The sequence below is a fragment of the Pelobates fuscus genome, chromosome 3, assembly GCF_036172605.1.
Source record: "Pelobates fuscus isolate aPelFus1 chromosome 3, aPelFus1.pri, whole genome shotgun sequence".
NCBI classification, from domain to species: Eukaryota; Metazoa; Chordata; class Amphibia; order Anura; family Pelobatidae; genus Pelobates; species Pelobates fuscus.
Window position 1 is genome coordinate 325,744,731 of NC_086319.1, and position 24,830 is coordinate 325,769,560.

The 24,830-nt window shown below is 41.6% G+C and overlaps 1 protein-coding gene across 1 annotated transcript; it reads left to right on the plus strand.

Annotated features, from left to right (window-relative positions):
- Positions 1-1,492: 1,492 nt before the first annotated feature.
- LOC134601798 (lamin-L(III)-like) lies at positions 1,493-24,830 on the plus strand. The gene is made up of 11 exons (XM_063446296.1): positions 1,493-2,008; positions 2,535-2,691; positions 5,481-5,606; positions 6,029-6,199; positions 12,903-13,028; positions 13,604-13,824; positions 14,011-14,212; positions 21,781-21,888; positions 22,648-22,767; positions 23,575-23,676; positions 24,792-24,830. The coding sequence occupies exons 1-11, from the start codon at positions 1,650-1,652 to the stop codon at positions 24,828-24,830; spliced, it is 1,731 nt and encodes a 576-aa protein (XP_063302366.1). The 5' UTR covers positions 1,493-1,649.

Here is a 24,830-nt window from a genome sequence, read left to right on the forward strand (position 1 = left end):
TACTGACAAAACACATCTAAGATGGCTGCCAGTGGCGCACAGAGTCTAAAGCCATAGATTGAGTGTCAGACACTCCCCTTGCTTCCTATCTCTGTGTTACTCTCCATAATGTACTTGTTGGAGGAGTATGAGATGCACGGATGCCAATGTGCTAGCAGTGAAGCGAGCATGTCTGCATCAGCACTGGGCATTGCCATGCTTAAAGGACCACTATAGGCACCCAGACCACTTCAGCTCAATGAAGTGGTCTGGATGCCAGGCCCATCTAGGGTTAACCCTGCAGCTGTAAACATAGCAGTTTCAGAGAAACTGCTGTTTACAGTAGGGTTAATTCAGCCTCTAGTCTAGTGGCTGTCTCATTGAGAGCCGCTAGAGGCGCTTCCGCCTGTGATTTTCACAGTGAGAAGACGCCAGCGTCCATAGGAAAGCATTGAGAAATGCTTTCCTATGGACTGATTGAATACGCACGTGGCTCTCGCCGCGCATGCGCATTCAGCGGATGATGTCGGAAGAGGGAGGAGAGTCCCCAGCGCCGAGGGAGCCCGGTGCTGGAGAAAGGTAAGAATTTAACCCCTTCCTCCCCCTTCAGCCCGGCAGGAGGAGGACTCTGAGGGTTGGGGGGACCCAAAGACCCTATAGAGCCAGGAAAACGAGTTTGTTTTCCTGGCACTATAGTGGTCCTTTAAGGAACTGACCCCAAGCAGGGCCACTTCACAAACACACACAGCCAAACCCCATGTACAGTCACACTCAGGCAGCCTCACACACACAATTACACTCCACCAACTCCACACATACATATCACACTCAGCTGACCAACACAATTACACAGAATCACACTCAGCTAACAACTGCACAATTACACTCAGCCACAAGACACATCCACTCAAGTGTACTGCGTGGAGTGCGCAAGGAGGGGCGATGATGGTGGCCCTTCTTCTATTCTTGCACGTGGGTCCTGTGATTCCTAGTTACGCACCTGACGACGGGCAAAAAAGAGAATAAGATACACTAAAGGGTGTAAGATAAGAGACAAATGAGGGGGTAATAGACCACAACAGTGGAAATGAGAACAACAAAAGGGGCATAAATTCCCCAAAAGGGGAGGAAGACACAGAAAGAGGGGTTTAGGAAACAGAAAGGCCACCCCAGGCAAATACTTAAAATGTCCTTTCACCTGTAGCCAAAAATCCTTGCACCAGCCCTGAACTCGATAACATTTTCTGACATTTTAATTGTCAAATGGTCTGTGAAATTTGTTTTGAAAACTAGTAGAAACCATTACCAATAGATTAGCTGAATTTGACAAATTACATAATTTAATTGTTTTTATTGTTGACCATGTTAATGCTGTTTTCCTTCCTTTTTTTTTTTTTTTTTAAAGAAACCTGTAACAATATTAAGCTGTCTTTGTTTTTATGAAAGCCATGTATTTCACAGTCACAGCAGGCCCTGCCTATGAGCTGGCACTGGGGCCCAGCACGCTGGGGGTTAAGGATGGCTACACTTGTTGAAGCTGAGCCTGGGTGTAGGTGGGCGTGGCCGATCTCCCTCCATGTAACCCCTGACCCGGCCGGTCTAACGGCACAGTCGCGAGGCGGTTATACGAGGACCCTGTATCAGCGCACTGACTGACTCGCACAGGAGACATGGCTACGGGCACACCGGGCAGGAGCACGTCACAGGGACCGGCGGCGGGGGCTCAATCCCCGGGCAGTCCGACCCGCCTGAGCCGGCTGCAGGAGAAGGAGCAGCTGCGGCACCTGAATGACCGGCTGGCCGCCTACATCGAGCGGGTCCGCTCCCTGGAGTCCGACAAGGCCGGCCTGAAACGGCAGCTGGAGGAGCAGGAGGAAGAATTCGCGCGGGAGGTGAGCAGCCTCAAACTGCTCTATGAGACCGAGCTGGCCGACGCCAGGAAACTGCTGGACCAGACCGCCAACGAGAGGGCCAGGCTGCAGGTGGATCTGGGCCAAGTCCGGGAGGATCACCGGCTGCTGCACAACAGGTAACACCACCCTCTCCTGCCGCTAGACTACCTCCATCTCCTGCCGCTAGACTGCCTCCACCTCTCCTGCCGCTAGACTGCCTCCACCTCTCCTGCCGCTAGACTGCCCTCCACCTCTCCCTGCCCCGCTAGACTGCCTCCACCTCTCCTGCCGCTAGACTGCCCTCCACCTCTCCTGCCGCTAGACTGCCCTCCACCTCTCCTGCCGCTAGACTGCCCTCCACCTCTCCTGCCGCTAGGCTGCCCTCCACCTCTCCCTGCCCCGCTAGGCTGCCCTCCACCTCTCCCTGCCCCGCTAGGCTGCCCTCCACCTCTCCCTGCCCCGCTAGGCTGCCCTCCACCTCTCCCTGCCCCGCTAGGCTGCCCTCCACCTCTCCCTGCCCCGCTAGGCTGCCCTCCACCTCTCCCTGCCCCGCTAGGCTGCCCTCCACCTCTCCCTGCCCCGCTAGGCTGCCCTCCACCTCTCCCTGCCTGCTGCCATGTTTTGTCTAGTTTATCAGAATGCTAACATAATTCTCTTATTCAGAAATGTGAAGAAAGAAAATGATTTGAACCTGGCTTTGAATCAACTGCGAGATTTTGAGTCAAAACTAAATTCTAAAGAAGCTGAACTGGCAACAGTTTTGTGTCAAAATAGAAGTATAGAAGGGGAACTTAAAGATGTGAAATCCCAGATAACTATCGTAAGGATTGTCAAATTTTGTTTTGTTTTTTAGATTACTATGATTTAAAATTACCATTTTTTGTTAGCAATAGTAATCCTTGAATATTTGTCACATATTTATTACATGAATAGATCTACATTCACAAGTTGTAGATTAAATAGTATCTGTTGAAGACCCAGACCTCTTTCATGCAATCGGTAATGCAACTTTTCTTTCTTAAATGTGAAGACTTCCTCACCAGTAAGTGTCCATGGTCAAGTCCCCAAAAGATATGTAGGATATGTACCCTCCCGCCTCAATAATATGAGTAACACAAACCAAGAGAGCCATGGCGGCTTGGCTGTAGCCTGGTTTAACATGGTCTGTGTCATGCTGGGGGACTAAGGCAATCTTACGACAAGTAGGAATCAAACCATTCCTGGAGAACATAGACCTGCTTGATTGCTACTATGACAGCAGACCCAATGAGAGAGGCTTTTTAAAATGTATGTGGAATCAGTGGGTGAATAAGAGGCTTTTAGCTACATCAGTCGTTCCCAAACCAGTCCGCATGACCCACCAGCAGTCCAGGTTTTGTCTGCATCTCCATTGGAATAAAAAAGGGAAATGCATAAATCCTGGATTGTTGGTGGGCCATGAGAAATTTGGGAGAAAGAAGCATCACATAACACCATGGTCCAGTGGCTACTCTACCTGAAAGCAGACCACTGCATGCTCCCAGAACTGGAACCAATCACCATCACAGTGAGAGATATCCAACAATGAGTAGCCCGCATGAAGAGTTGGTGATCACCCAGGACATGGCGTGATCCACATCTACCAGATTCAGGAACCAGCAGTGATTCACAAATACCAAGCAGCATGAAAACCAGCTACTAGCAACAGACTACCACCCTGATTCACTAACACAAGACAGAACAATACATTAAGGACCCTTATAAAGGAACAATACCATCTGCCTCCCCACAACATTGAAGGCCCTGTCAGGTATGATAGCCTCCAAAATGAATGTGCCTAGGAGGCAGAACATGAGTGAGCAATACTCAAAAGGGTTGGAAACACCAGAGGATCAAAACATTGGTAGACAAATCAGTCACACAGGATTCTGCGACCAGCTAGATAAATCTGTGCACTGCCCAGGATTACTTTAAAAAAAGCTTATGGCACAGTTCCACACACAGATACTGGAGTGCATGGCCCTGTACAAGGTCAACAAGACCATAGCAGCCTTCATCAAGAACTTGTTGGGCAATTGGAAAACCACTCTTAAAGCCAATTTCAGGACAATAACGCAAGTGAACATCAAATGTGGTGTATATGAAGATGATGCACTATCCCAATGCTGTTCTGCATAGGCCCCAACCCCCTTAGCCAAGTCATCATAATGAGTGGATATGGATACAGGTTCAAGAGTGGAACTTCCATCACCTAGTCTACATGGACGACATCAAGCTGTATGCTAAGAGTGAGATGGACATTGATTCCCTGGTCCACCTAACTAGAATATACAGCAAGGACATTGGCATGTCATACTGACTAGATAAGTGTGGGCAGATGACAGCAAAAAGAGGGAAGATGATCAGGACAGGAGTAAATGTACCATAAGGCCAAATAGGAGATGTAGAGAACAGCTTGAAGTACCTTGGGTACACAAATACATGGCAACCACAGGGAAGAGGCAAAGAGGATAGCAACATCCAACTACCTACAGAGAGTCAGACAGATAGTGGATGTGGCTCACATTACAATATCCTACCATTGGTTGGAAAAGGCAGGACTGAAGCACTAATCCTAGCGGAACAGGCACTCTTTACCAGAGCAATAGAAGTAAAGTTTTATCACACCAGACTGGACCAAAGGTGCAGACTGTGCAAAAAAAGCCTCTGAGACATTCCAGCACATGGTAGCAAGGTGCAAGATGTTAGCAGGAAAAGAATATACTGAGAGGCACAACCCGGTATTGTGTACTGAAACATCTGCACAGAATATGGACTGGACCTGCCTAAGTCCTGATGGGAGATACCACAAAGGGTAGTTGAGAATAACAAAGTTAAGATCCTGTGGGACTTCCAGATCCAGACAGTCAAGCAATTAGTGGCTATCCAACCTGACCTTGTGATGCTAGACACGGAACGAAAGACTGCAGTGATGATGAATATGGTAATACCCAGTGATGGTAACACCAGGAAGAAGGAGCTTGAGAAAGTGGACACAGACTGAAAGAGGAGCTAGAAAGTATGTGAAAAGTGAGGGCAGTAGTAGTCCCAGTTGTAATAGGAGTACTTTGGGGCTGTGACCCACATGTTGGGGGGGGGGGGGGGGAAATGGCTATAGATTCCAGGTGGAACATATTAGATCACTGTCCAGAAGAATGCAGTTCTAAGAACAGATAAGATACTTTGCAGAGTCTGGTTGGACATGAGAATGCGGAATACACAAATGCCATCCGGAGGGGTGAGCAAGTAAATTAACTTTTTTTTTTTTTTTTTTTTTATTGTCAATAAACAAAGCACATCCCATAACTGATTTTTGCAGAACTTGGAAGCTCAGAAAGTTACAGTAGTGACCATTCTCCTTTGCATTATGTTTGGCAATGGCTGTATTTCAGTCAGTAGCTAGTAGCTGCTTAGAGTTCTGTCAACCTCAAAAAAAACACACACCTTATTTCAAGATCTAAATACAGGCTATAATGTCCCTATATAATGGTTATTGTGTTTGGACGATTTGCATATAGCATACTAAGATTGTTCATTTGTTTTTAAATCTTTCTGTGAGTTAAATTCAAACACATTTTTACTGTTTCTCAGGCTGAAGCTTCTTTACGGGATACCACCAAGCAGCTGCATAAAGAGATGCTATGGAGAGTTGACCTGGAAAATAAGATGCAAACTCTTCGAGAGCAGATGGACTTTGAAAAGTCCATTCATGAACAGGTATGTTATGAGTTTCACTTGCTAGTTATTGTCAAATTTCATTCCCACTATACAGAATGTCAACATAGCATCATTATGCTCTGCAATTCTTCAGTTTTCTTTTATTCAAACACTCTCTGCACCATTAACCAATAATCTATAGGATATAGACCTGTATAGCTAAATCTGGTGGTACAGCATCAGTTATGGTCTTCTGCCAAGCACCATGTGACTTCATCCAATGGTCAGTGTTGCCCAGCTCAGCCTGCATACACAATGGGCAGGAAGCAGCTGCCAAGCTATATTGTGTATATAACCAGTGCAACTACTTTTCATGTCTTGGTTTGTCTTAGTGTGGTTTGGTTTATATAAAATTAGCCCAGTTAGGCATGTTCTTTCAAGATGTGAAGCGTCTTTGATATTAAGTGTCTTTGCTGTTGCAGGAAGTCCGGGAGATGAGGAAACGCCATGAGTCTAAATTAGTTGAGATAGACTCTGGTTGTCGAACAGAATTTGAAAGCAAATTAGCCACAGCTTTGCAAGAGTTGAGAAGAGACCACGAGCGACAAATCACAGAATACAAGGAACAGTTGGAGAAAACGTTTAGTGCCAAGGTAATCTATCTTTTTGCATTTTATTTATTTTAAATTCTTTATATTGGTTGTGCATTTATGAAAATTACATACAAGCGTTCTATAGGTCACAGCATCATGAACAAGCTTCAATACTATATGTTTAAAACTGGAAGTGACATTTGAGGAACATGCACATCTTTTATATTAATGTTTTAACCCCTTAAGGACACGTGACATGTCATGATTCCCTTTTTATTCCAGAAGTTTGGTCATTAAGGGGTTAAACAAGCTTTAACCATTTAGCTGCATCTGAAAAGTCCCACTAGGCATAAAATAATGAGTAACACAAAATGTTAACGTAGAGCTCATTTAAATAATACGGTAGCTTAAACTATGCGCTTAGGTACAGGAGGCACATTACAAATTGTTATGGGCATCAGGAGAGAGATTATCTGGTGAGAGTGTTATCAAGGCATATTGGGTAGGCAGACATTAACATTGTCAGAGAAAATAAGATAAAATAGTGTACCTCGTTAAAGTTGGGTTAATTCTATGTCTTAGTATCCGCTGGGTACTATTCCCAGGGTTGGGACTTGTTTAAAAAGCAGATTTAAAGGTATTGGTTAAAGTGTCATGCTCACCCCGAGCTAAGGGTTATCCACAGCTGCAGGAGGAGGGACCGTTAGTTATGCCGATGTATTCTGGGAGGTATCCCGCATTGGCCGATTTTGGCTATTGCATTATAACGTGTACAGGTTAGGCTCTTGTTATGATGTGAAAATACTAGCGTTGCATTTCAGCACAGCTTCATAATTCAGTGCGATATACATGTTTTAGGGTGGCTAAATATCTTAACTGATCAGTCTCGCACTGGTAATATATTATGATTGCCATTAGATATCTATGTGCATTAAATAGCATTTTGTATTAACTTAACTGGCATACACACAAGAGAATTAGGTCCGTGTTGTACCATTGCACTGTCTTAGCAAGGCTTTGAACAGGCGTAAAGCAGGTTGATCCTAGGCTAGTCACAGAGTATGTGTAGCTGGTAGGGCTAAGGTTAGAGAGAAAAATAAAACATTCTCTGGGCTGCCCTACCACATGTGGACACCCAGAGGGAGAGTAAGAATGTTCCAGGGGAGTTGTTGCCCGTCACAGAGCCTTAAGTCTAACCCATGCAGAAGGATCTGTGGCCTTTGTATGGGGCTGCTCATCCTATGCCCGTTAATGGCAGGCTGCTAAGACTGGAACCCACAAGTCCACCTTTTTGTATGGAAGGAAGCCCCAAGTGCCTGTGCGCTCCCGCCTTGCTCTGGCTGCATAGTCTCCAGTTACCGGACCTGGGTCTTCTCAGTGCTCGTGCTCTCTATTGCCAGGTGTGGCTTAGCCGGCGGTATTCAGCAGGCCTCTTTGTTTTCAGCGATGTTGTAGGGATTCGCTTAGTGGGTTGTAGCTGGACAAGGTGCTTTAGATAAGTCTGCTTTTGTCTGCGCTGCTGTGATGGGAGAGATGTCTGTCCGCTGCACGCCTATTCAGCCAGTAGGGTAGTCTCAGGCCGCTTCCTAGTGCGTGTGTGTTCTCCTCTTGCAGGCCGTCTCCTTCGGCGCCATTTTTGGGCCTTGGTTGCTGGGGGGGGGGGGCGTGCGCTCTTGTTGGATGCCTGCTAGCTCCGCCGTGAGTGTGGTTATTAGATTCGTTTGCCTGGGCTTGCTGCTCCCTGAGTGCCATCTTCTCCCAGAATTTTGCAAATAGCGTATCTAGTTTGGCAAGGAAGTCAGGCCTCTCCGTAGTTCGTGTGTGTGGCGGTGGCCATTTTGCCAGAGTTTGTCTCTTCCTGCCATCAATGGAGCTCCCTCTTTGGGATTTTAGCAGGTAGGTGTTCTGTCAAGCTTTGACCGGGATAACCCCCACCGTTCCAGGGGGACGGGACAGGGTGATTATACAGCTGCCCTTCCGATGCAGGGCTGGGGAGAGCTGCCGCCTCCCCCCAGTCCCCTCACCTCTAGGCCGCGTCTGGCCAGCATAGGCTCCCGGTCTCTGAGGAGCTTAGAACGGGAATCAGGCTTGTCACCAGGTCTTGTTTATCTCAGTCAGCGCTTCCCGGCTTGGTTTTCGACTCCGATTTGGCGAGGATCAGCAGTAATGTGGCCATTAAGACGGGAGCCCAGCTTACATGCGACCGCTCGGCTCGCTGGCTTAGCCTCGCCCCCCTCTTTGCATTTTAATCTAGCTTTGTAAGCAGAGGTTATGAGGCAGGAGCCCAGAGGGCCAGAAACGGGAGAAGAGAAACTTGAGCATTCATAATTAGCAGAACAAGGTTGTGTGTGTTTTTTTGTTTGTTTTTTTTTTTTGTTTTTTTTTTCCCATCCGTCTTGGCACCTATACTCATGGGTTTCAAGTAGTGTATAGCGAACTTATTCATAATTGGTTGAGAATCTTGTTCAAGAAGCAGTCTAACACACCCATCAACAATTTGCCTACACTGCCCCTTTATAAAAAAGTGGAACTGTCCAATAAAGAGATTTGGATTATTAACTAACAAGGTAAATCAAACGCAAAGCAAACACTGTTAAGAGACTATATCAACCAGTGACAGAGGCTATAAAATATGCTCTAAATCAAACCGACATAAAAGCTCACTTGCATATTGCATCAAAGGGCTGTACACGAGTACAGAACAAATCCCCAATGTGTTGGAACCGCTACTAGTGCCCTAACAAAGGCATCACTGCCTTTCGATACGGAGTTATGGACTGCTGCCAGGAGATATCTCCATGCGGGCCCTCTTCCCAGATGAAGGACAGACTGGGCAGCAAAGCTTTGCAGTGTGGGACTTCTGAGCCATGGGAAATTCAGGTATCACAGATCGGGTGGATATATATGTAACCAGAATCTCTGGCAGATGGCGTTGAAACTGACAGAATCGTCTCTCCACTTCTGGCCCTCCAGGTCTTTGTTACAGATGTGAGCTTGCGTTACAGCAGCCATCTTAGGTGGGCCTCTTATTTGCTGCAAATTGCAAGACCTTGCTGAGGATGCAACAAGATACAGGCAGTGGGGACCGGGATATCCCCCACCGGTCCAAAGGAGGGGTGGGCAGGGCACAAGAGCAGGTTTACAGTACACCAGGGCAAAGAATCCTCCGCCTCTGTCTCAGGCTTGTCCGCAGGCATTCATCAGCCGAATCCCACGTATATTGTATTTCTTGGCTTGTCACCAGGGCATCAAATGAGAACCAATGCTGCAGGAACCAGTCAGCCTTTCGGCTGGATAGTCCCCAGGGATTTGCATCCAAAAACGTAGACTTCTTGTCAATTACAGGGACACTATAGTCACCTGAACAACTTTAGCTTAATGAAGCAGTTTTGGTGTATAGAACATGCCCCTGCATCCTCACTGCTCAATCCTCTGCCATTTAGGAGTTAAATCCCTTTGTTTATGAACCCTAGTTACACCCCCTTCATGTGACTTGCACAGCCTTCTATAAACACTTCCTGTAAAGAGAGCCCTATTTAGGCTTTCTTTAGTGCAAGTTCTGTTTAATTAAGATTTTCTTATCCCCTGCTATGTTAATAGCTTGCTAGACCCTGCAAGAGCCTCCTGTATGTAAATAAAGTTCAATTTAGAGATTGAGATACAATTATTTAAGGTAAATTATGTCTGTTTGAAAGTGAAACCAGTTTTTTTTTTTTTTTATATGTTTGCTCTGTCAAGCATAGCCAGGGGAGGTGTGGCTAGGGCTGCATAAACAGAAACAAAGTGATTTAACTCCTAAATGACAGTGAAATGAGCAGTGAAATTGCAGGGGAATGATCTATACACTAAAACTGCTTTATTTAGCTAAAGTAATTTAGGTAGGTGACTAATGTTCCTTTAACAGGCTAAATCATCCCCCAGTTTCATGTGACTACCTTGCTTGGCTGTCAGGCCTTACACCCCGCATCTGACTTCCTTGTAGATTCCTCATTAGAAGGCTTAAACTTTCTGCTAAAGCAATGAGTCTCTCCAATGTAGCCAGGTGGGCAGTGTGGATTTAGCAGCCAAGGAACACCCTTTGTAATATACTCTTTGAACAGGGAAGACTATTTGGATTGCATCTGGATGATTTGCTCAAACAGATGGCAGAAGGGAAGTGTTACAAAACCTTAATCTGCAGAAACAAATCTTCCTGTAGACATTTTCGTAGTCCCATTTCTAGAAGAAACCAGAGGCAACCTCTTGACTACAAGGAAATAAGAAACTTCTTTGAGGGGGGGGAAATTTTTTTTTATTTTTTCCGCAGATTATGAAGTCCACTCTGTTGTAGGAAGTAAAAAGTAAACTAAACTACCACCCATCGGTGAACAGTTTTTGGGACTTGGTCAAGAGGGTGCAGAGGGTTCTTTCGGATTATCTTGGATCTAAGACTTAAAGGAACACTAGTCACCAGAACAAGTACAGCTTATTGTACTTGTTCTGTGAGCATTCCCTTCAGCCTTTTTGCAGTAAATACTGTCTTTTTAGAGAAAATGCAGTGTTTACATTACAGCCTAGTGATGACTGCTAGAGGTTCTTCCTAGGGCATTTCTGCACTGTGCAGCACTGCCATTCAGTGTCTCCTCCCTCTGCATGGAGACACTGAACTTTCCTCAGAGATGCATTAATTCAATGCATCTCTTTGAGGAGATGCTAATTGGCCAGGGCTGTGTTTTGCTTTTGCTGGCTCTGCACCTGATCTGCCTCATTGGTAGCCTCTGCTAATCGTATGGGGAAAGCATTGTGATTGCCTCAAAACACCATGTCTGATATCAGCCAAGCAGGCAGATTAGGGGCTGAGTCAACAGCTGTAAAATTGAATAAAGGTAAGATTTTACAATATTTAAGGAGGACAAGGGTGGGCCAAGGGGGCTAGATGGTGGTTTTAACACTATATATAGGGTCAGGAGTACATGTTTGTGTTCCATTAAATTGGTTCATCAAAGAAGTTTGGCCTTCCTTTTGGCGCCTCCTCTGATCTGAGAGGTTTTTACCAAGACACTGGTGGTCATCTCAGTGGAACTAAGGATAGAGGGTCTCCACATAGTCTCCTATTTGGACGAACTGTCTTCTCATAACCTCAAAAGAATAACTTTTATTTTTAAAACCTAAATTTGTCATCACTTATTATAAGCAGGGCCGAATTAACATAGGGGCTGATGGAGCTCCATCAGCAGGCCCATTCCTATGGAATATGCCAATTGGTTAAAAAAAAAATGCTCTTGCTTAGTTATGTTTAACATAAGAGTGATGTAGGGGAACTGGCTGACCATGAAATTGGTTTAGGTAAAGCTGACTTTGTGCATTTTGCAAATGATCTTGCTGCTTCAGTCTCTCCAACACTGTCATATGTTCCCTTTCTTCTACACTTGCTTCATACATATTTTCTCTGTCCCAAACTGTATAACAGGAGCTTCTGTCTGCTAGTAAGGTTAGGAGAGACGTGGACCAGTGAGTGCTAGTGGACAGTCCTTAAAAAGCATAGAGCTAGCGCATCATTAGAGGCATTTATGCCAAGCTCAGGGTGCTGTCTGCACATTATACCCTTGGTTGGTTATCCTGCATAATTGGCAGGCTGACCACCTAATTCTTCGTGCAGACATGCCCCCTCTTTGGTCATGTTTGTCCCTTTTGGGCAGTTCAGAACAAAGTCACAAAAATCACATCAGTGGTCCACCCTTGTACCACACCCACTGACATTCTGGTTCACCGGACACTGCTGTTATGGGGGTATGGATTTACTTGAAAGCTGAAATCCAGAGATTAGCATAGGGTATGTCTTCTTGTAGCTATATCCTGTGAGTTTCCAGTTTTCTGTCGATCAAATTCTGTAATTAAGTCCACCATAATTGTCAGCACCAGGCTCTTAATCTGGCCCTGATTATAAGTGTGTTGCACAGTGATTACCATGCTTTTTAATAGAACTTACATTTATCTCTGCAATTCTAGGTTTTGATATAAATATTGGACAACATTTTTTATTTTGTGTATTGCCTACCAATTGCCAGGTTGGTTTTCTGGACACATTGCTTATACAGGTTTTAGTGTGGTTCTTGAAAAGTGCCACTCTGCAGAATGTATACAATTAATTTGAATTTACAATCTTGTAAATTCAAAAATTGTATAAGGTTTTTGTTTTGTATGTTTTTAAAGTATATGCCTGCTGGTTAATTAAAAATAAAGTGGTGTGTCCCTTTTTTAATTTTCCTTTTTTGCAGCACATCGTTGCATATTACAGAGCAGTGGTTTTCTGTGGCATGGTGAAGTTGTGTAGCTTGCAGTCAGAACTTTTAACTTTATAAATCCTGCTTCACCAGTTGGTGTTTAGATTAATTGACTGACTAAAACATGACTTTTAGTTCTGGGCGATTAGGCACAGCAATCGTCCAAAATAAGTTGGTGTCTGGATGCACACTTCCTGAAGTGAGTTAAACTCCAAAAATGCGTAGAAGCAGGACAATCGCCGAACTGCACAAGACTGCCCCTTTGAGGTTACACCTAACCATTAGGCGATGCAGATCTAAAGCATAATGCATTTTATTTAATTACTATAAATGACCAGATCAGTCAAAGTAAATGCAGGTGTATGTACAGCACTGTGGAATATGTTGACACTGTATATAAATAATTGTAATCATGTTATTTTTAAATTTATTTCCACAGCTGCCAATGTATCTTACCTTGTATTTGACTTCTTATACCTAAGTTTTTCCTTATTTCACAGTTGGAGAATGCCCAGCTGGCGGCAGTAAAGAACAATGATTATGCTAGTGCCACCAGGGAAGAGATCATGTCCACGAAGCAAAGAATAGACTCTTTAACATCACAGCTGAGCCAGTATCAAAAGCAGGTACAACTTAAGTCACTATAGGGACACTAGTCACCAGAACAACTACAGCTTAATGTCCATGCAGGCTTTTTAGGGTAAACCGGGAAAAGGCAATGGCCACTAGAAGTGCTTCTGGGGTCAGTGCTACTCTTGTGCAGCACTGACATTAGTCTCCATGCTGTGCATGGAGGCACTGAATATTCCCAATAGAGATGCATTGATTCAATACAGCTCTGTGAGATGATGCTGATTGGCACAGTGGGGCATTTTGCTGGGCATGAGCGATAGCCTTCCCGTGCTTTCTTATGGGAAAGCATTAGATTGGCTGAGATTTGATCTTTGCAAAGGCGGCTGCAGCCAGCTGAGAGGAGACCTGTGCTTGAAAAAGAGTAAAGTCAACTTTTACCTTGTCGACGGGGGCTGGACACCTTGCTGGGGCATTTATACCTATAGTGTTTGTATTCCTGATACTACAGCGTTTCTTTTTCTTCATCTTACGGAGGAAAAACGCACTTCTCCTTGGCACCACTTAAAATAAAATGTGAAGTGTGTGTAGCTTTTTTTTATTTATTTTTTCTCCTCTCAATCAATCACAGAACTCTGCACTTGAGGCTAAACAAAGGGATCTTGAGGATATGCTAGAAAATGCATGTGAATCACACAGAAGGGAAATGAATGAGAAGGATCATGAAGTGGCTGAGATGCGACAACGGCTGCAGATTCAACTGGATGAATATGAGCAGTTGCTTGATGTAAAACTGGCCTTGGATATGGAAATAAATGCTTATAGAAAGATGCTGGAAGGAGAGGAGCAGAGGTAGGTCCTTAATAGAGGTGCAGAGCATATTTTTCACATTATCTAAATGAGTGGTCTTGTGTGGACCTTTACTGTTGCCTATTGATTGTCTAATACGTGGCCTAATCCTTGTATAAAGCGGGAATATTGGTACTTTCGAATAAAGAGGGCAGTCTCCATAATTTTGCATACATTCCTGTAATCTAGGCTAAAACTGTCACCAAGCCCTTCACAGAGAACTTCAGTTTCTCGATTATCACGTGGGAAGAAGAGGAAACTTGCAACTGAGAGAGCTGAATCCAGAAGAGAGTTTGAAGTTGTCCAGAAAGGCTCTTCAGTAGGGCCAGTGACTATAAATGATATCGATCCGGATGGAAAATATGTCAGATTGGTGAACAGTTCAGAAGAGGTAACCTGTTTAATATTTCATTTAATCTGATTTACAAGCTTGTATTCAAAGTATATTCGCTAAACCTTATTTAATTTTCAGTTAAAATTTTTGAACTACAGGATATCAGCATTTTAAAAGATGTTAAGATTTTGAAGGTAGATGAAGGTGCAAATGTTAAAATAAAATGATTATCCTGGCTTGTAATTTGAGAAAAGAAATATCCCTTTGTATAACCATAGAATATTTACGTTTCATTAACTTGATTAGGAAGTTACAGCTATTATCACTATATAGTGGGTTAAAAAATAAAATAAAAAAATAATTTAATTTTATACACCTTTCTTGCCATTTTAATAACTTAACCCCGTAACTTTCCAAAACACCATAAACCCTTTACATTGGAGGTATTGTTATACTCGGGAGACTTCACTGAACACAAATGAGTGTTTAAAACCGGTCACGAGTAAAAGTGCAGTTTTTGTGGTTTAAAAAAAACAAATATGAACGCTAACTTTGGCAAGAGTTTGTGGCTACTACAAAAGACTGGAAATACCCAATTTTAATTACCCTGGGTTGTCTATTTTTTTTTCTAATGCTATGTCATGGTGGGTTTAATTTTTATTTCAGGGCTCCCATACGTCTCAAAGGCAACATGGCCAATCTGGCAAATATCAATTTACAAAAAAGAAATTGGCGAATCTTATGTTTGACCCTGTAACTTTCCAAATCATCATAGAACCTGTACTTGAAGGGTACTGTTGTTTTTGAGACGTTACTCTAAACAAATGAGTGATACGTTACTCTAAACAAATGAGTGAGACGTTACTCTAAACAAATGAGTGTTTTACAGCAGTAAAATGTACTAGAAAAGCTACAATTTCTGGGGAAATTGTGTGACGTGTTCTTGCCTCCACCAGTATTATGTGAGATAATAGTTGCCTTCTTCAAACGGTCGGATTTTAAAAACTATAAATCCTACAGCGAAGAGTTTTATATTGTGAGAATCACAAGACCCAGACCTACATTTGATGCATAGTATATGTCTCCTGAAGTATTAAAAATGAAGGCACAGTCGCAGTTTAGAAATTGCCCTTCAAATGTGAGCTTTGCAGAGTGGAGTTTCAATGGACGGCGTGAGTTGCAAACAAATGGTCATATTGTGAAAACTATCAGGACTATGGCTTAGCCGTGGACATTTTTATGTATAGCTGAATTTTTTTCAGGGATAGCTGAACGTTTTGATATAATATTTGTGTAGGTGGGATTGAAAATGAGGGAGTGGTGGCAGTTTAGAAATCATGTCCTGATTTTTCAGCTTTTGCCAGCTCCCACTCTAGCTTTGCCATTCATTCCTATGGGACAAATTTCGCCACAAAAATGATTATATTCCGTGAACCATTCGGCAAAACATTCCACAAAGTAATAGCAATCCAATCGGGAACACTCCACGCATTTCGGTATATTGCTGTCTATGTAGTGTAAAAACTGTCGGAGGAGTTAGGGTGGTAAATTTGGCTATAATAAGAATAATTTGTGTGTGTGTGTATATATGTATGTGATAACATTAAGTGGTCTTGCTATGCAAGAACACTTAATTATACTGAGATCGGTGAAAAATACAAAAAAAAAATATATAAACGCTAATTTTGCCCAGGGTTTGTGACTAAGTGGCTACTAAAAAGACTAGACATATCCCACGGTATTCAAAATAGGGTGTCTACTTTTACAAATGGTATGCCATGATGGGTTTATTCATTTTCATTCCTGGGCTGCCATATGGTCTCAAAGGCAACAAAGGCCCAGAAAACAAATCTGGCAAATTTCAATGTGCAAACATGGAAAAGGGGAAAGCCCTACATTTGACCCCTGTAAGTTTGCAACCCATAAAACCTGTACATTGTGGGCACTGCATTGTTATACTCTGGAGATGTTGCTGAACACATATTGAGGTTATTATTTGTCAGTAACACATAACAAGGTCTTTAGCCCCCAGAGAACCCAACACACTGTACTTGGGAGATGTTGCAGAAAACCTATAAAGTGTGTTCTTTGGCAGTAACCCTTAAAGTTCTCAGTACAGGTATTCTTAACCCCTTAAGGACCAAACTTCTGGAATAAAAGGGAATCATGACGTGTCACACACGTCATGTGTCCTTAAGGGGTTAAATTGCTATGTGTGTGTCAAAATTACCAACTTTTTTTTTTTTTTTTTTTTGGCATTGATTGGTGGTAAAATAGTTGCATGAAAATAGTCACAATACCCCAAGTTTAATACCTTAGGTTGTCTTCTTTTAAATATGTGTGAAGGGTTATTCCTGACAGATATCAGTGTTACAATGTAACTTTAGTTAATTCTGGGGGGGAAAAATTGTTTGGAAATAGTAACGTGTTAACACTGGGCATTTCTAAACTCTGTACAAAATTTAGAAACCATTTAGCACTGGTGTTTTTTGGCGGTTGTAGATGCGTAACAGATTTTGGGGGTCAAAGTTCGAAAAAGTGGTGTGTTTTGTTAATTTACGGTTAATAAAAAAAATTATGATCTGATGAAAATAGTGATATCTTTAGAAAGACAATTTAATGTAAGAAAAATGGTGTATATAATGTGTGGGTACAGTAAATGAGTAAGAGGAAAATTACAGCTAAACACAAACACAGCAGAAATGTAAAAACAACCCTGGTCCTTAACGGTAAGACAATTGAAAAAAAAAAGGTCTCGTCACAAAGGGGTTAAAGCATTGCACAATACTAGAGAATTGTATATTATTGGTCTTTATATAGCGCCGGCATATTCCGAAGCACTTTACCATATTATCAGAGGGGGAGATTTAACAATAAATGAGACCATTACAAAAACTTACAGGAACAATAGGTTGAAGGAGGGCCCTGCTCAAATGAGCTTGCAGTCTGTGGCGAAAATGAACTCGTCACTTGTTTTTGGAGGTGCCTGTTTGCCAGCCTCCTGCCCAAAGACTATGGGCCCTGCAAAAAGACATGTTAAAAAGTGACTTCTATGGGAAAATGTGCCTCTTCCCCCTCCCCCTCTTTCCTGTGCTATGGTTTCCCCCAGCAGGGTGTTGTCCCAGGGACACTGGCAGACCAGTTTAAACTGGCTGCCTTGTCCCTCCTCAGTCGCCCATCAGCCCTTGCTATTTTCTGACCCCACCCTTCCTTGTACTATAGTGCTCTATGTAACCTATTGTATGTAAATGAGGCTGTTGGGGGTTTAAATGTGTGTGTGTGTGTGTGTGTGTGTGTATAAATTGTAAGTGCTTGCTTTGCATTAAAGCGTTCCTGTTTTACCCTCAACATAGAGTATTGTCTCGTGTGGGGGGGGGAAAGGCTGCATGTACCCTGAGGATTGCTATATCACTATATTCACCAGGGATTATAATCACAAAGCTTTTTTTTTTTAAGATCTGTTCCTGCTTGACTCTCTGGAGGAAGAGAGGTTCACCCACTGGAACTTGGAGCCTTGTTGTAGGTCCAGGGTGGGTAGGAGACGGCGAGTTCCCAGCCAAGCTGTAACGCTGGACGTGGGGACTGCGGTGCTGAAGGTGTCTGGTGGAGTGTTTGGAGTCCTGTGAGCACTAGGAGCATTCGTTGGCAGAATTACCTCAGTTACAGTCTATAGGAGGTGGGGTATAAAACAGGACAGGAGGTAGCAATCAAACAAGGTGGGGTGAAGCAGAGCTGGAGGAGAATGGTTTCCCTTTATGAGAGAGCAAGGGACAGGTATGTGAGGTAGAGGTTACTCTGGGAGGCCATAAGCTTTACTAAAGAGATGGGTTTTGAGGCACTTTTTAAAAGATTAAAACCTAGGGGAGAGCCTGATGGTGGTCGGCAGGCTATTGCAAAGGAGAAGTTCTGCAAGCGTGAGTTGGCCGTATGGGTGTGAGCAGCAGACAGGAGAAGGTCATGTGCAAGGCGGAGAGACCGAGAAGGGGCATACCTACGGGTCAGTGAAGAGATGAGGTGCTGCTAGTATTGAGTGCTTTATAGGTGTGAATTAGTATCTTGAATTGACTCCTCTTGGATACAGGAAGCCAATGTAAGGACTGAAAGAGGGTAAAGGTTTGAGAAGAATGACAGGAGAGGAAAATCAGTCTAGCTGCAGCATTCATTACACTGTAGCGGGGTAATACAACTTGTGGGAAGACCAATTAGAAGAGTTACATAGCTGAAAAGAGACTTGCGTCCAAGTTCAGCCTTTCTCGCATATGTTTTTGCTGTTGATCCAAAAGAAGGCAAAAAAAAAACCCAGTCTGAAGCGCTTCCAAATTTGCAACAAACTAGGAAAAAATTCCTTCTTGACCCCAAAATAGCAGTCAGATGTCTCCTTGGATCAAGCAGCTATTACCCCACTAATTAGAAATGATATCCCTGTATGTTATGTTTTTGCAAGTATTTATCCAATTGCAGTTTAAACATCTGTATAGACTGACAAAGAATTACATATCCTTATTGCTCTTACTGTAAAACAAAAAAAAACCTTTTCTTTGCCTTAGATGAAATCTCTTTTATTCAAGACTAAATGTGTGACCTTGTGTCCTATGTATAGCCCTTTTTTATGAATAGAGTTCTAGATAATGGTTTGTACTGGTCCCGAATATATTTGTATGTTATCATATCCCCTCTCAGGCACTGTTTTTCCAAACTAAAGAGATTTACATTTTTTTTAACCTTTCTTCATAACTAGAATGCTCCATTCCTTTTTATCAATTTTGTGTCTGCACTTTTTCTAGTGCAATGATATTTCTTTAGAACAGGTGCCCAAAATTGCACAGCATATTAAAGGTGTGGTCTTACCAGCGATTTATAAAGAGGCAAAATGATATTTTCATCTCGCATTTATGCCCCTATTTATACATGACAAAACCTTACTGGCCTTAGCAATGGCAGATTGACATTGCAAATTGCTGCCAATTCCCAAATCCTTCTCGTGTGTGTGGTCGTCCCTAGTTCACTACCATTTAGGGTGTAAATTGCTTGTGCATAACTTAGCATTTCTCTACGTTAAATTTCATCTGCCATTTTAGTGCCCAGTCCCCCAATCTATCCAAATCCCTCTGCAGCAAGGCAATATCCTGCTCACATTGTATTACTTTAGAAAGTTTTGTGTCATCTGCAAACACTGATGCATGGCTTTCAATGCCCATTTCAAGATAATTTATAAATATGTTAAATAGAAGCGGTCCCAAAACAGAACCCTGAGGGGACACCACTTACCACTTTTTTTTGTCCAGCTTGAAATTTTACCATTAATGACAACTCGTTGTACTCTATCCTTAAGCCGATGTTCTAACCAAGAACAAGAATATTCATCTAGACCAATTTCTTTTAGTTTGAAGACTAACCTATTGTGAGGAACCGTATCAAATGCCTTGGCAAAATCCAAGTAGATCACATCCACTGCAACACCCTGATCTATACTTCTACTTACTTCTTCGTAGAATGCCATTAGGTTAGTTTGACATGACCTATGTTTCATAAAATCATGCTGATTATTGCTAATAACACAGTTCTTCCCAATGAATTCCTGAATATTATCCCTTAATAGCCGTTCAAATAATTTCCCTGTCACAGAAGTTAAGCTCACAGGTCTATAATTTCCAGGCAAGGATTTTGAACCCTTTTTAAATATAGGAACAACATCTGCCTTCCTCCAATCCTCCGGTACAATACCTGAAAAGAAAGAATCTTGAAAAATTAAATACAGAGGTTCACATATTTCCCCACTTAGCTCCTTAAGTACCCGTGGGTGGATACAGTCAGGCCTCTGAGCTTTATTTACATTTTCTTTTTAATAGCTGTAGGACCTTGTCTCGAGTTATCTGCATTATCTGCAAGTTTGTTGCAGCAATTATTTGCTTATCTCTTGCCATAGGATCCTCATTAATATATACTGAAGAAAAATGGTTTCATGAACTAACAGACCCATCTCTGTTTTCAGTGTACCTACACTTTTTTTTTTTTTTTTTTTTTTTAGAATTGATGTACTTGGAACAAACTTTGGGGTTGGTTTTGCATTCTTTGGCTATCAATTTCAATTTTTCTAGTTTAGCCACTTTAATTGCCTTTTTGCAAGTACTATTGGCTTTCTTATATAGGATGCCTCTGGTTTTGTGTTTTTTTTTTTTTGTTTGTTTTTTTGTTTTGCCATTTTTCTTATTTTTAGTCTCTTGTTTTACTTCTCTACTAAGCCACATTGGTTTTAATTTGTTTCTTTTATATTTATTACCCAATGGTACATACTGTGAAATTTACCTTTCTAATATTTGTTTGAATAGTTTCCATTTTTCCTCAGTGTTTTTATCCCTAAGGAGTTTATGCCAGTCGATATGTTGTAGAGCTGCCCTAATCTTATTCAAATTGGCTTTTTTAAAATTTATACGTCTTTAATATACCCCACATGCTTTTGGTTTTTGTTTATTTCTAAAGTTACCATATTGTGATCACTATTTCCCAAATGCTCCCCTACTTGAATGTTGGTTAAAAGATCAACATTGTTTGTTATAACGAGATCCAGACAAGCATCCTTTCTAGTTAGTGCTTGTAGTTGGTGCTTGTTAAAATAATCCATGCAAGTGATTACTAGATCATGGACAAGGCTCAAAGGTGAGGCCAGAATAAAAGCCAAGACCAGTGTGCTTGCAATGATGGGCTGATGTGATTACCACCAACTTGAAGGAAAAGTGAGAGAGGAGTATCACTATTGGTAGGAGGAAAGTCCAAAAAATGTATTTTTTGATGTGCATGATTCTCGAATGACATTTGCTGTTTTTTTGTTTAATGCTAGCACTGCAATTTGGGATATAGGCAAACTTAAGCCCAAATGCAGTTACTGTGGAATTTCTATGCCATCTGTAATCGTGTTTATTAGAGGTGATGCAGCTGCCAATAGCCAGTTGGGAAACGGTGATGCTATGGCATGTTGCATTATATGTGCAAAATGAATTTAAATGTAAACACAATCCCGTGTTATCGTAACTTAAATTGTGCCGCTTCATTGTTGAAATGCATGAGCTTCACATGCCATCAAAGTGTGTCCCGTCTATGCTATTTCAGCCTAACGTGATCTTCTCTGGATGATTCCTGGTTTAGAAGAAAGCCTATGGCTGTTAGAAGCCATTTTATTTATTTATTTATTTTTCATTTTCGTTTCTACCATACACTGCAGGATAGTTGATTGTTCAGTGCTTTCTTCAATATCTGTATATTGCCAGTGTTTTTACTGTACTTTTATCCTCTAACTATATGTAAATGGAATTAGTTAGTTACTATATTAAATTAGTCATTTAGTTTTTCCTCACCTGTTATTGTATATTTATATTTACACCCAACTATACTCCTATAAACATCCTAGCCCTCACTGATGTTTACTGTATTGTTTTTGCTTCTTTATTGAACATGTCCATCATGACACCCAGAGCAAAGATTCTGTTATGAATAAAAGCTATATTCAATTAACTAATGTGGCCATAGTATGACCATAAAGTAAAAACCTATATATTTCCACCGGAATTTCTTTAACCGTTTCCGTTTCAAAATTCTCATTTGTAAACGCATTTCAAATATCTCGACAGGATCAGCAAATGCATGGATGGACAGTTAGGCGACAGCATGGAAGTCTAACTGATATAGTGTACAAGTTTCCTGGCAGATTTGTACTTGAAGCAGGTCAAAGTGTAACTGTAAGTAGCTCAATTCCACACACAGACTTTACTTTTCATTAAATATATTATCAAATATTAGAGAATTTCTTTTCTGTTGGCAAATGTTGAAGTGAATTGTCACGTGAATGACACATTGCAAGAGTTTAGGTTGCCATGGATGAAACTTTTGTTTTTTTTAAATGAAATTTCTTCTGACAAGTGCATTTAAATAAAATTATTCTGGTAACTAATGTCAATTGAAATGCTTCCAGGTAGACTAGTTTTTAGTCAAAAGCTGCAATCTACATCTTGTATAATTTATTAGCAGGCTGGATTTGTTTTGTAATAAATTAACCCATCCATAACGTTGGTGTGTGACTTGTGAGGTGCAGTTGTTCTAGGGATGCTCAAGTTATGGCATTTTTTTAAGAAACCACCTCCTTCTCCCAGTACTAAATAGGCCAATGGATGCACTTGGTATTTACATGCACTTTCCTAAATGCTTTGAAACCATTGTGAAGCATGTTTAGCACTTTCCTTGCAAGGAAAATAGCGTAGATAGTAAACCCTGTGCAGTCATTTTCCACTCTGTTGTTCACTAAAGTGAGGATTTAAAAGGTCCAAATAGATAGTGTGGAATACTAGCAGCTATGCTCTCCATTTTGATATTATGCCCTTTAAACTTGAAAATTCACTTTGGATTCTCCGTTTAGTAAATAACTGTTTTGTTTATTAAAGTTGTAGTGTTTACCGTTTGTGTGTTTTTTTTTTTTTTTTTTTGTTTTGTTTTTTTTTTAGATTTGGGCTGCATGTGCAGGCGCTGTGCACCGCCCGCCGTCTGACTTGGTTTGGAAATCTCAGATATGTTGGGGCACAGGTGATGATGTTAAATTAACACTTTTGGACTCCACTGGTGAAGTGAGTATAAAATGGGTTTTTGCACATTGGATTGTTAATACTAACAAATCTATGAAACATTGTGGTTTAGGTACTTGAACAGGGTTAGTGTGTGTTTGTTTTTGTCTAGTTTAATAAGCCCTGCCAGGCACTAGTTTAACCTGTGCTCCTGATACAGCTTAAGGAATACTTTTGAATGGATTGCATTTATGTATAACTGCATGGGAGTACCTTAGACCTCATGGGGCAGCAAAGCTGTTTCCCGCATATGCTGTGGCGTGGTGTGTTTTTTTTATTGATTTTTTTTTTTTTTAAAACAGTTTTCTCTGGTAAATGCTGCAATAATATTTTACTGAGGTGAGGGGACAAACGAACACTGTTCTTTAAATGTATGAAGTGCACTGTTTCAGTTTAAATGAACACTAAATTGTGTTGTGGTAAGTGTCAGGGGACTCCTGGCACCCCCCAGTTAGATTTAAACGGGTATCTCCCAGTGCCAGTCCCTGCCTTCTCTCAGCAGGAAACTCTATTTACTGACCTTAGCCTGGCAGGACTAGCTCTGCACTGCGTTTGGCTCTCCTATTCAGTAGAGGGAACGTGGGGGATTGACGCCCAGCGTATCCCAGGTTAGAAATGACACAATTGGCAAACAATTTTGATATGTAGTATCCTGTTTGTTTATTAGTAATATCTGAAACTCGAGGGGGAGGGTTTTGTATTTTTTTTCATATTTTTTTTTTATATATTCATATTCTCCTGCTGAGATTAATCATTGCATATGTAACTGGAGTCTGTAATTGCCAATATGTCAAATTTAAATGATTTCAGGAATGTGCTGAGAGTACACTAAAGCTGATATTCAGTGATGAGAGTGAAATGGGTGAAGAAATTTATGAAGAGGAGTTTACATCGTCTCATTTTCATGCCCAGGTAATGCAGTGACTTCTGCTAACCTCTCGGTATTATTTTTTAGGATTGAGAATAGTTGGCCAATTTTACGTTTATTTGCCAATTTCTTTGGTAAATTAGAGCAAACGAAGAAAAAAGAAATGTTTAGTTTCATGATGGCCTTCAAGCCTCATGCACCTTGATCGTTCAGCAGGTGAGACCACTCTGATGTGCCTGCTGCATCTTTCATTAGTGCAAGTCCTATTAACCAAACTTACTACATATGCATGCATGTAAGCCTTCTGTATGTCAGAACCAGGAACCAGTAAAAAAAAAAAGCAGAACATTAGTTATTTGTATCCCATGTGATTGGTATATATGTATTTTACAACCACTGGTTACGCTATGCAGGAAAATAATTTAGAGAGAAACGTTTCCCTTATTTCTTTAGCTCAGTGAAGCTAAACAGGTTGCAGTTGTTATGAGCACCTGCCTTGCAAAGACTTTCCATTGAGCTGCAGTGGAAGCTTATGATTGGACAACCACTAATGGGCTTCTGCCAAAACACCTGCAGTGTTTGCAAGTAGTTTTTAGCTATACACCCCCCTACTAAAATTTTGGCTTTATTTGGGATAGATCTACTAAACAGTGATCTTTAAAAAATTATTTGTATTTGGTCTGTAAAGTGTCCATTTAAAATAGCCTTCCAGTGAAAGTAGTAAACCTTTTTTTAAAAAAAATGCGTAGAGCCTGTTTGGCTTTAAGCGGCAAATGTTTCAACATCTCTAGCTGTAACTAAATTCTCATGCCATGTTTTAAACTCTCCCTAACGTGGGGGGGAGGAGAGAGAGTGATGTTTATACTCTGAAGTCCGCACACAAGCGTGCTGCTTAATGGCACAGATTTTGCTTCAGGCTTAACAAGCAATCTATTTTATTTTTATTTTTTTCCAGATATACACTTCCCAGCAACTAAAGAGTTTCTCTTTATATTGTTTTATTGAAGGCATGTTGTAGTCTGCATGCTGTTCATGTGCTAGATAATGACTTTGCCATTTGGTGTAGGTTACAGTGGAGGCAGGTATGACAAACAATGCTACGCAAATTCACCAGCAGACAATTTGTACAGTCAAACCATTTTCTTTGCTTCTATTTCAGCCTCACCAACCAGTGGATCCCAGCTGTTGTGTCATGTAA

Excerpts from the sequence above, each read along its gene's own strand:
- LOC134601798 (XM_063446296.1), top strand. The coding sequence starts at position 1,650 with ATGGCTACGGGCACACCGGGCAGGAGCACGTCACAGGGACCGGCGGCG. Across the intron at positions 2,009-2,534 it reads CACCGGCTGCTGCACAACAG|AAATGTGAAGAAAGAAAATG; the intron begins GTAACACCACCC and ends TCTCTTATTCAG. Across the intron at positions 13,029-13,603 it reads TGAGCCAGTATCAAAAGCAG|AACTCTGCACTTGAGGCTAA; the intron begins GTACAACTTAAG and ends AATCAATCACAG.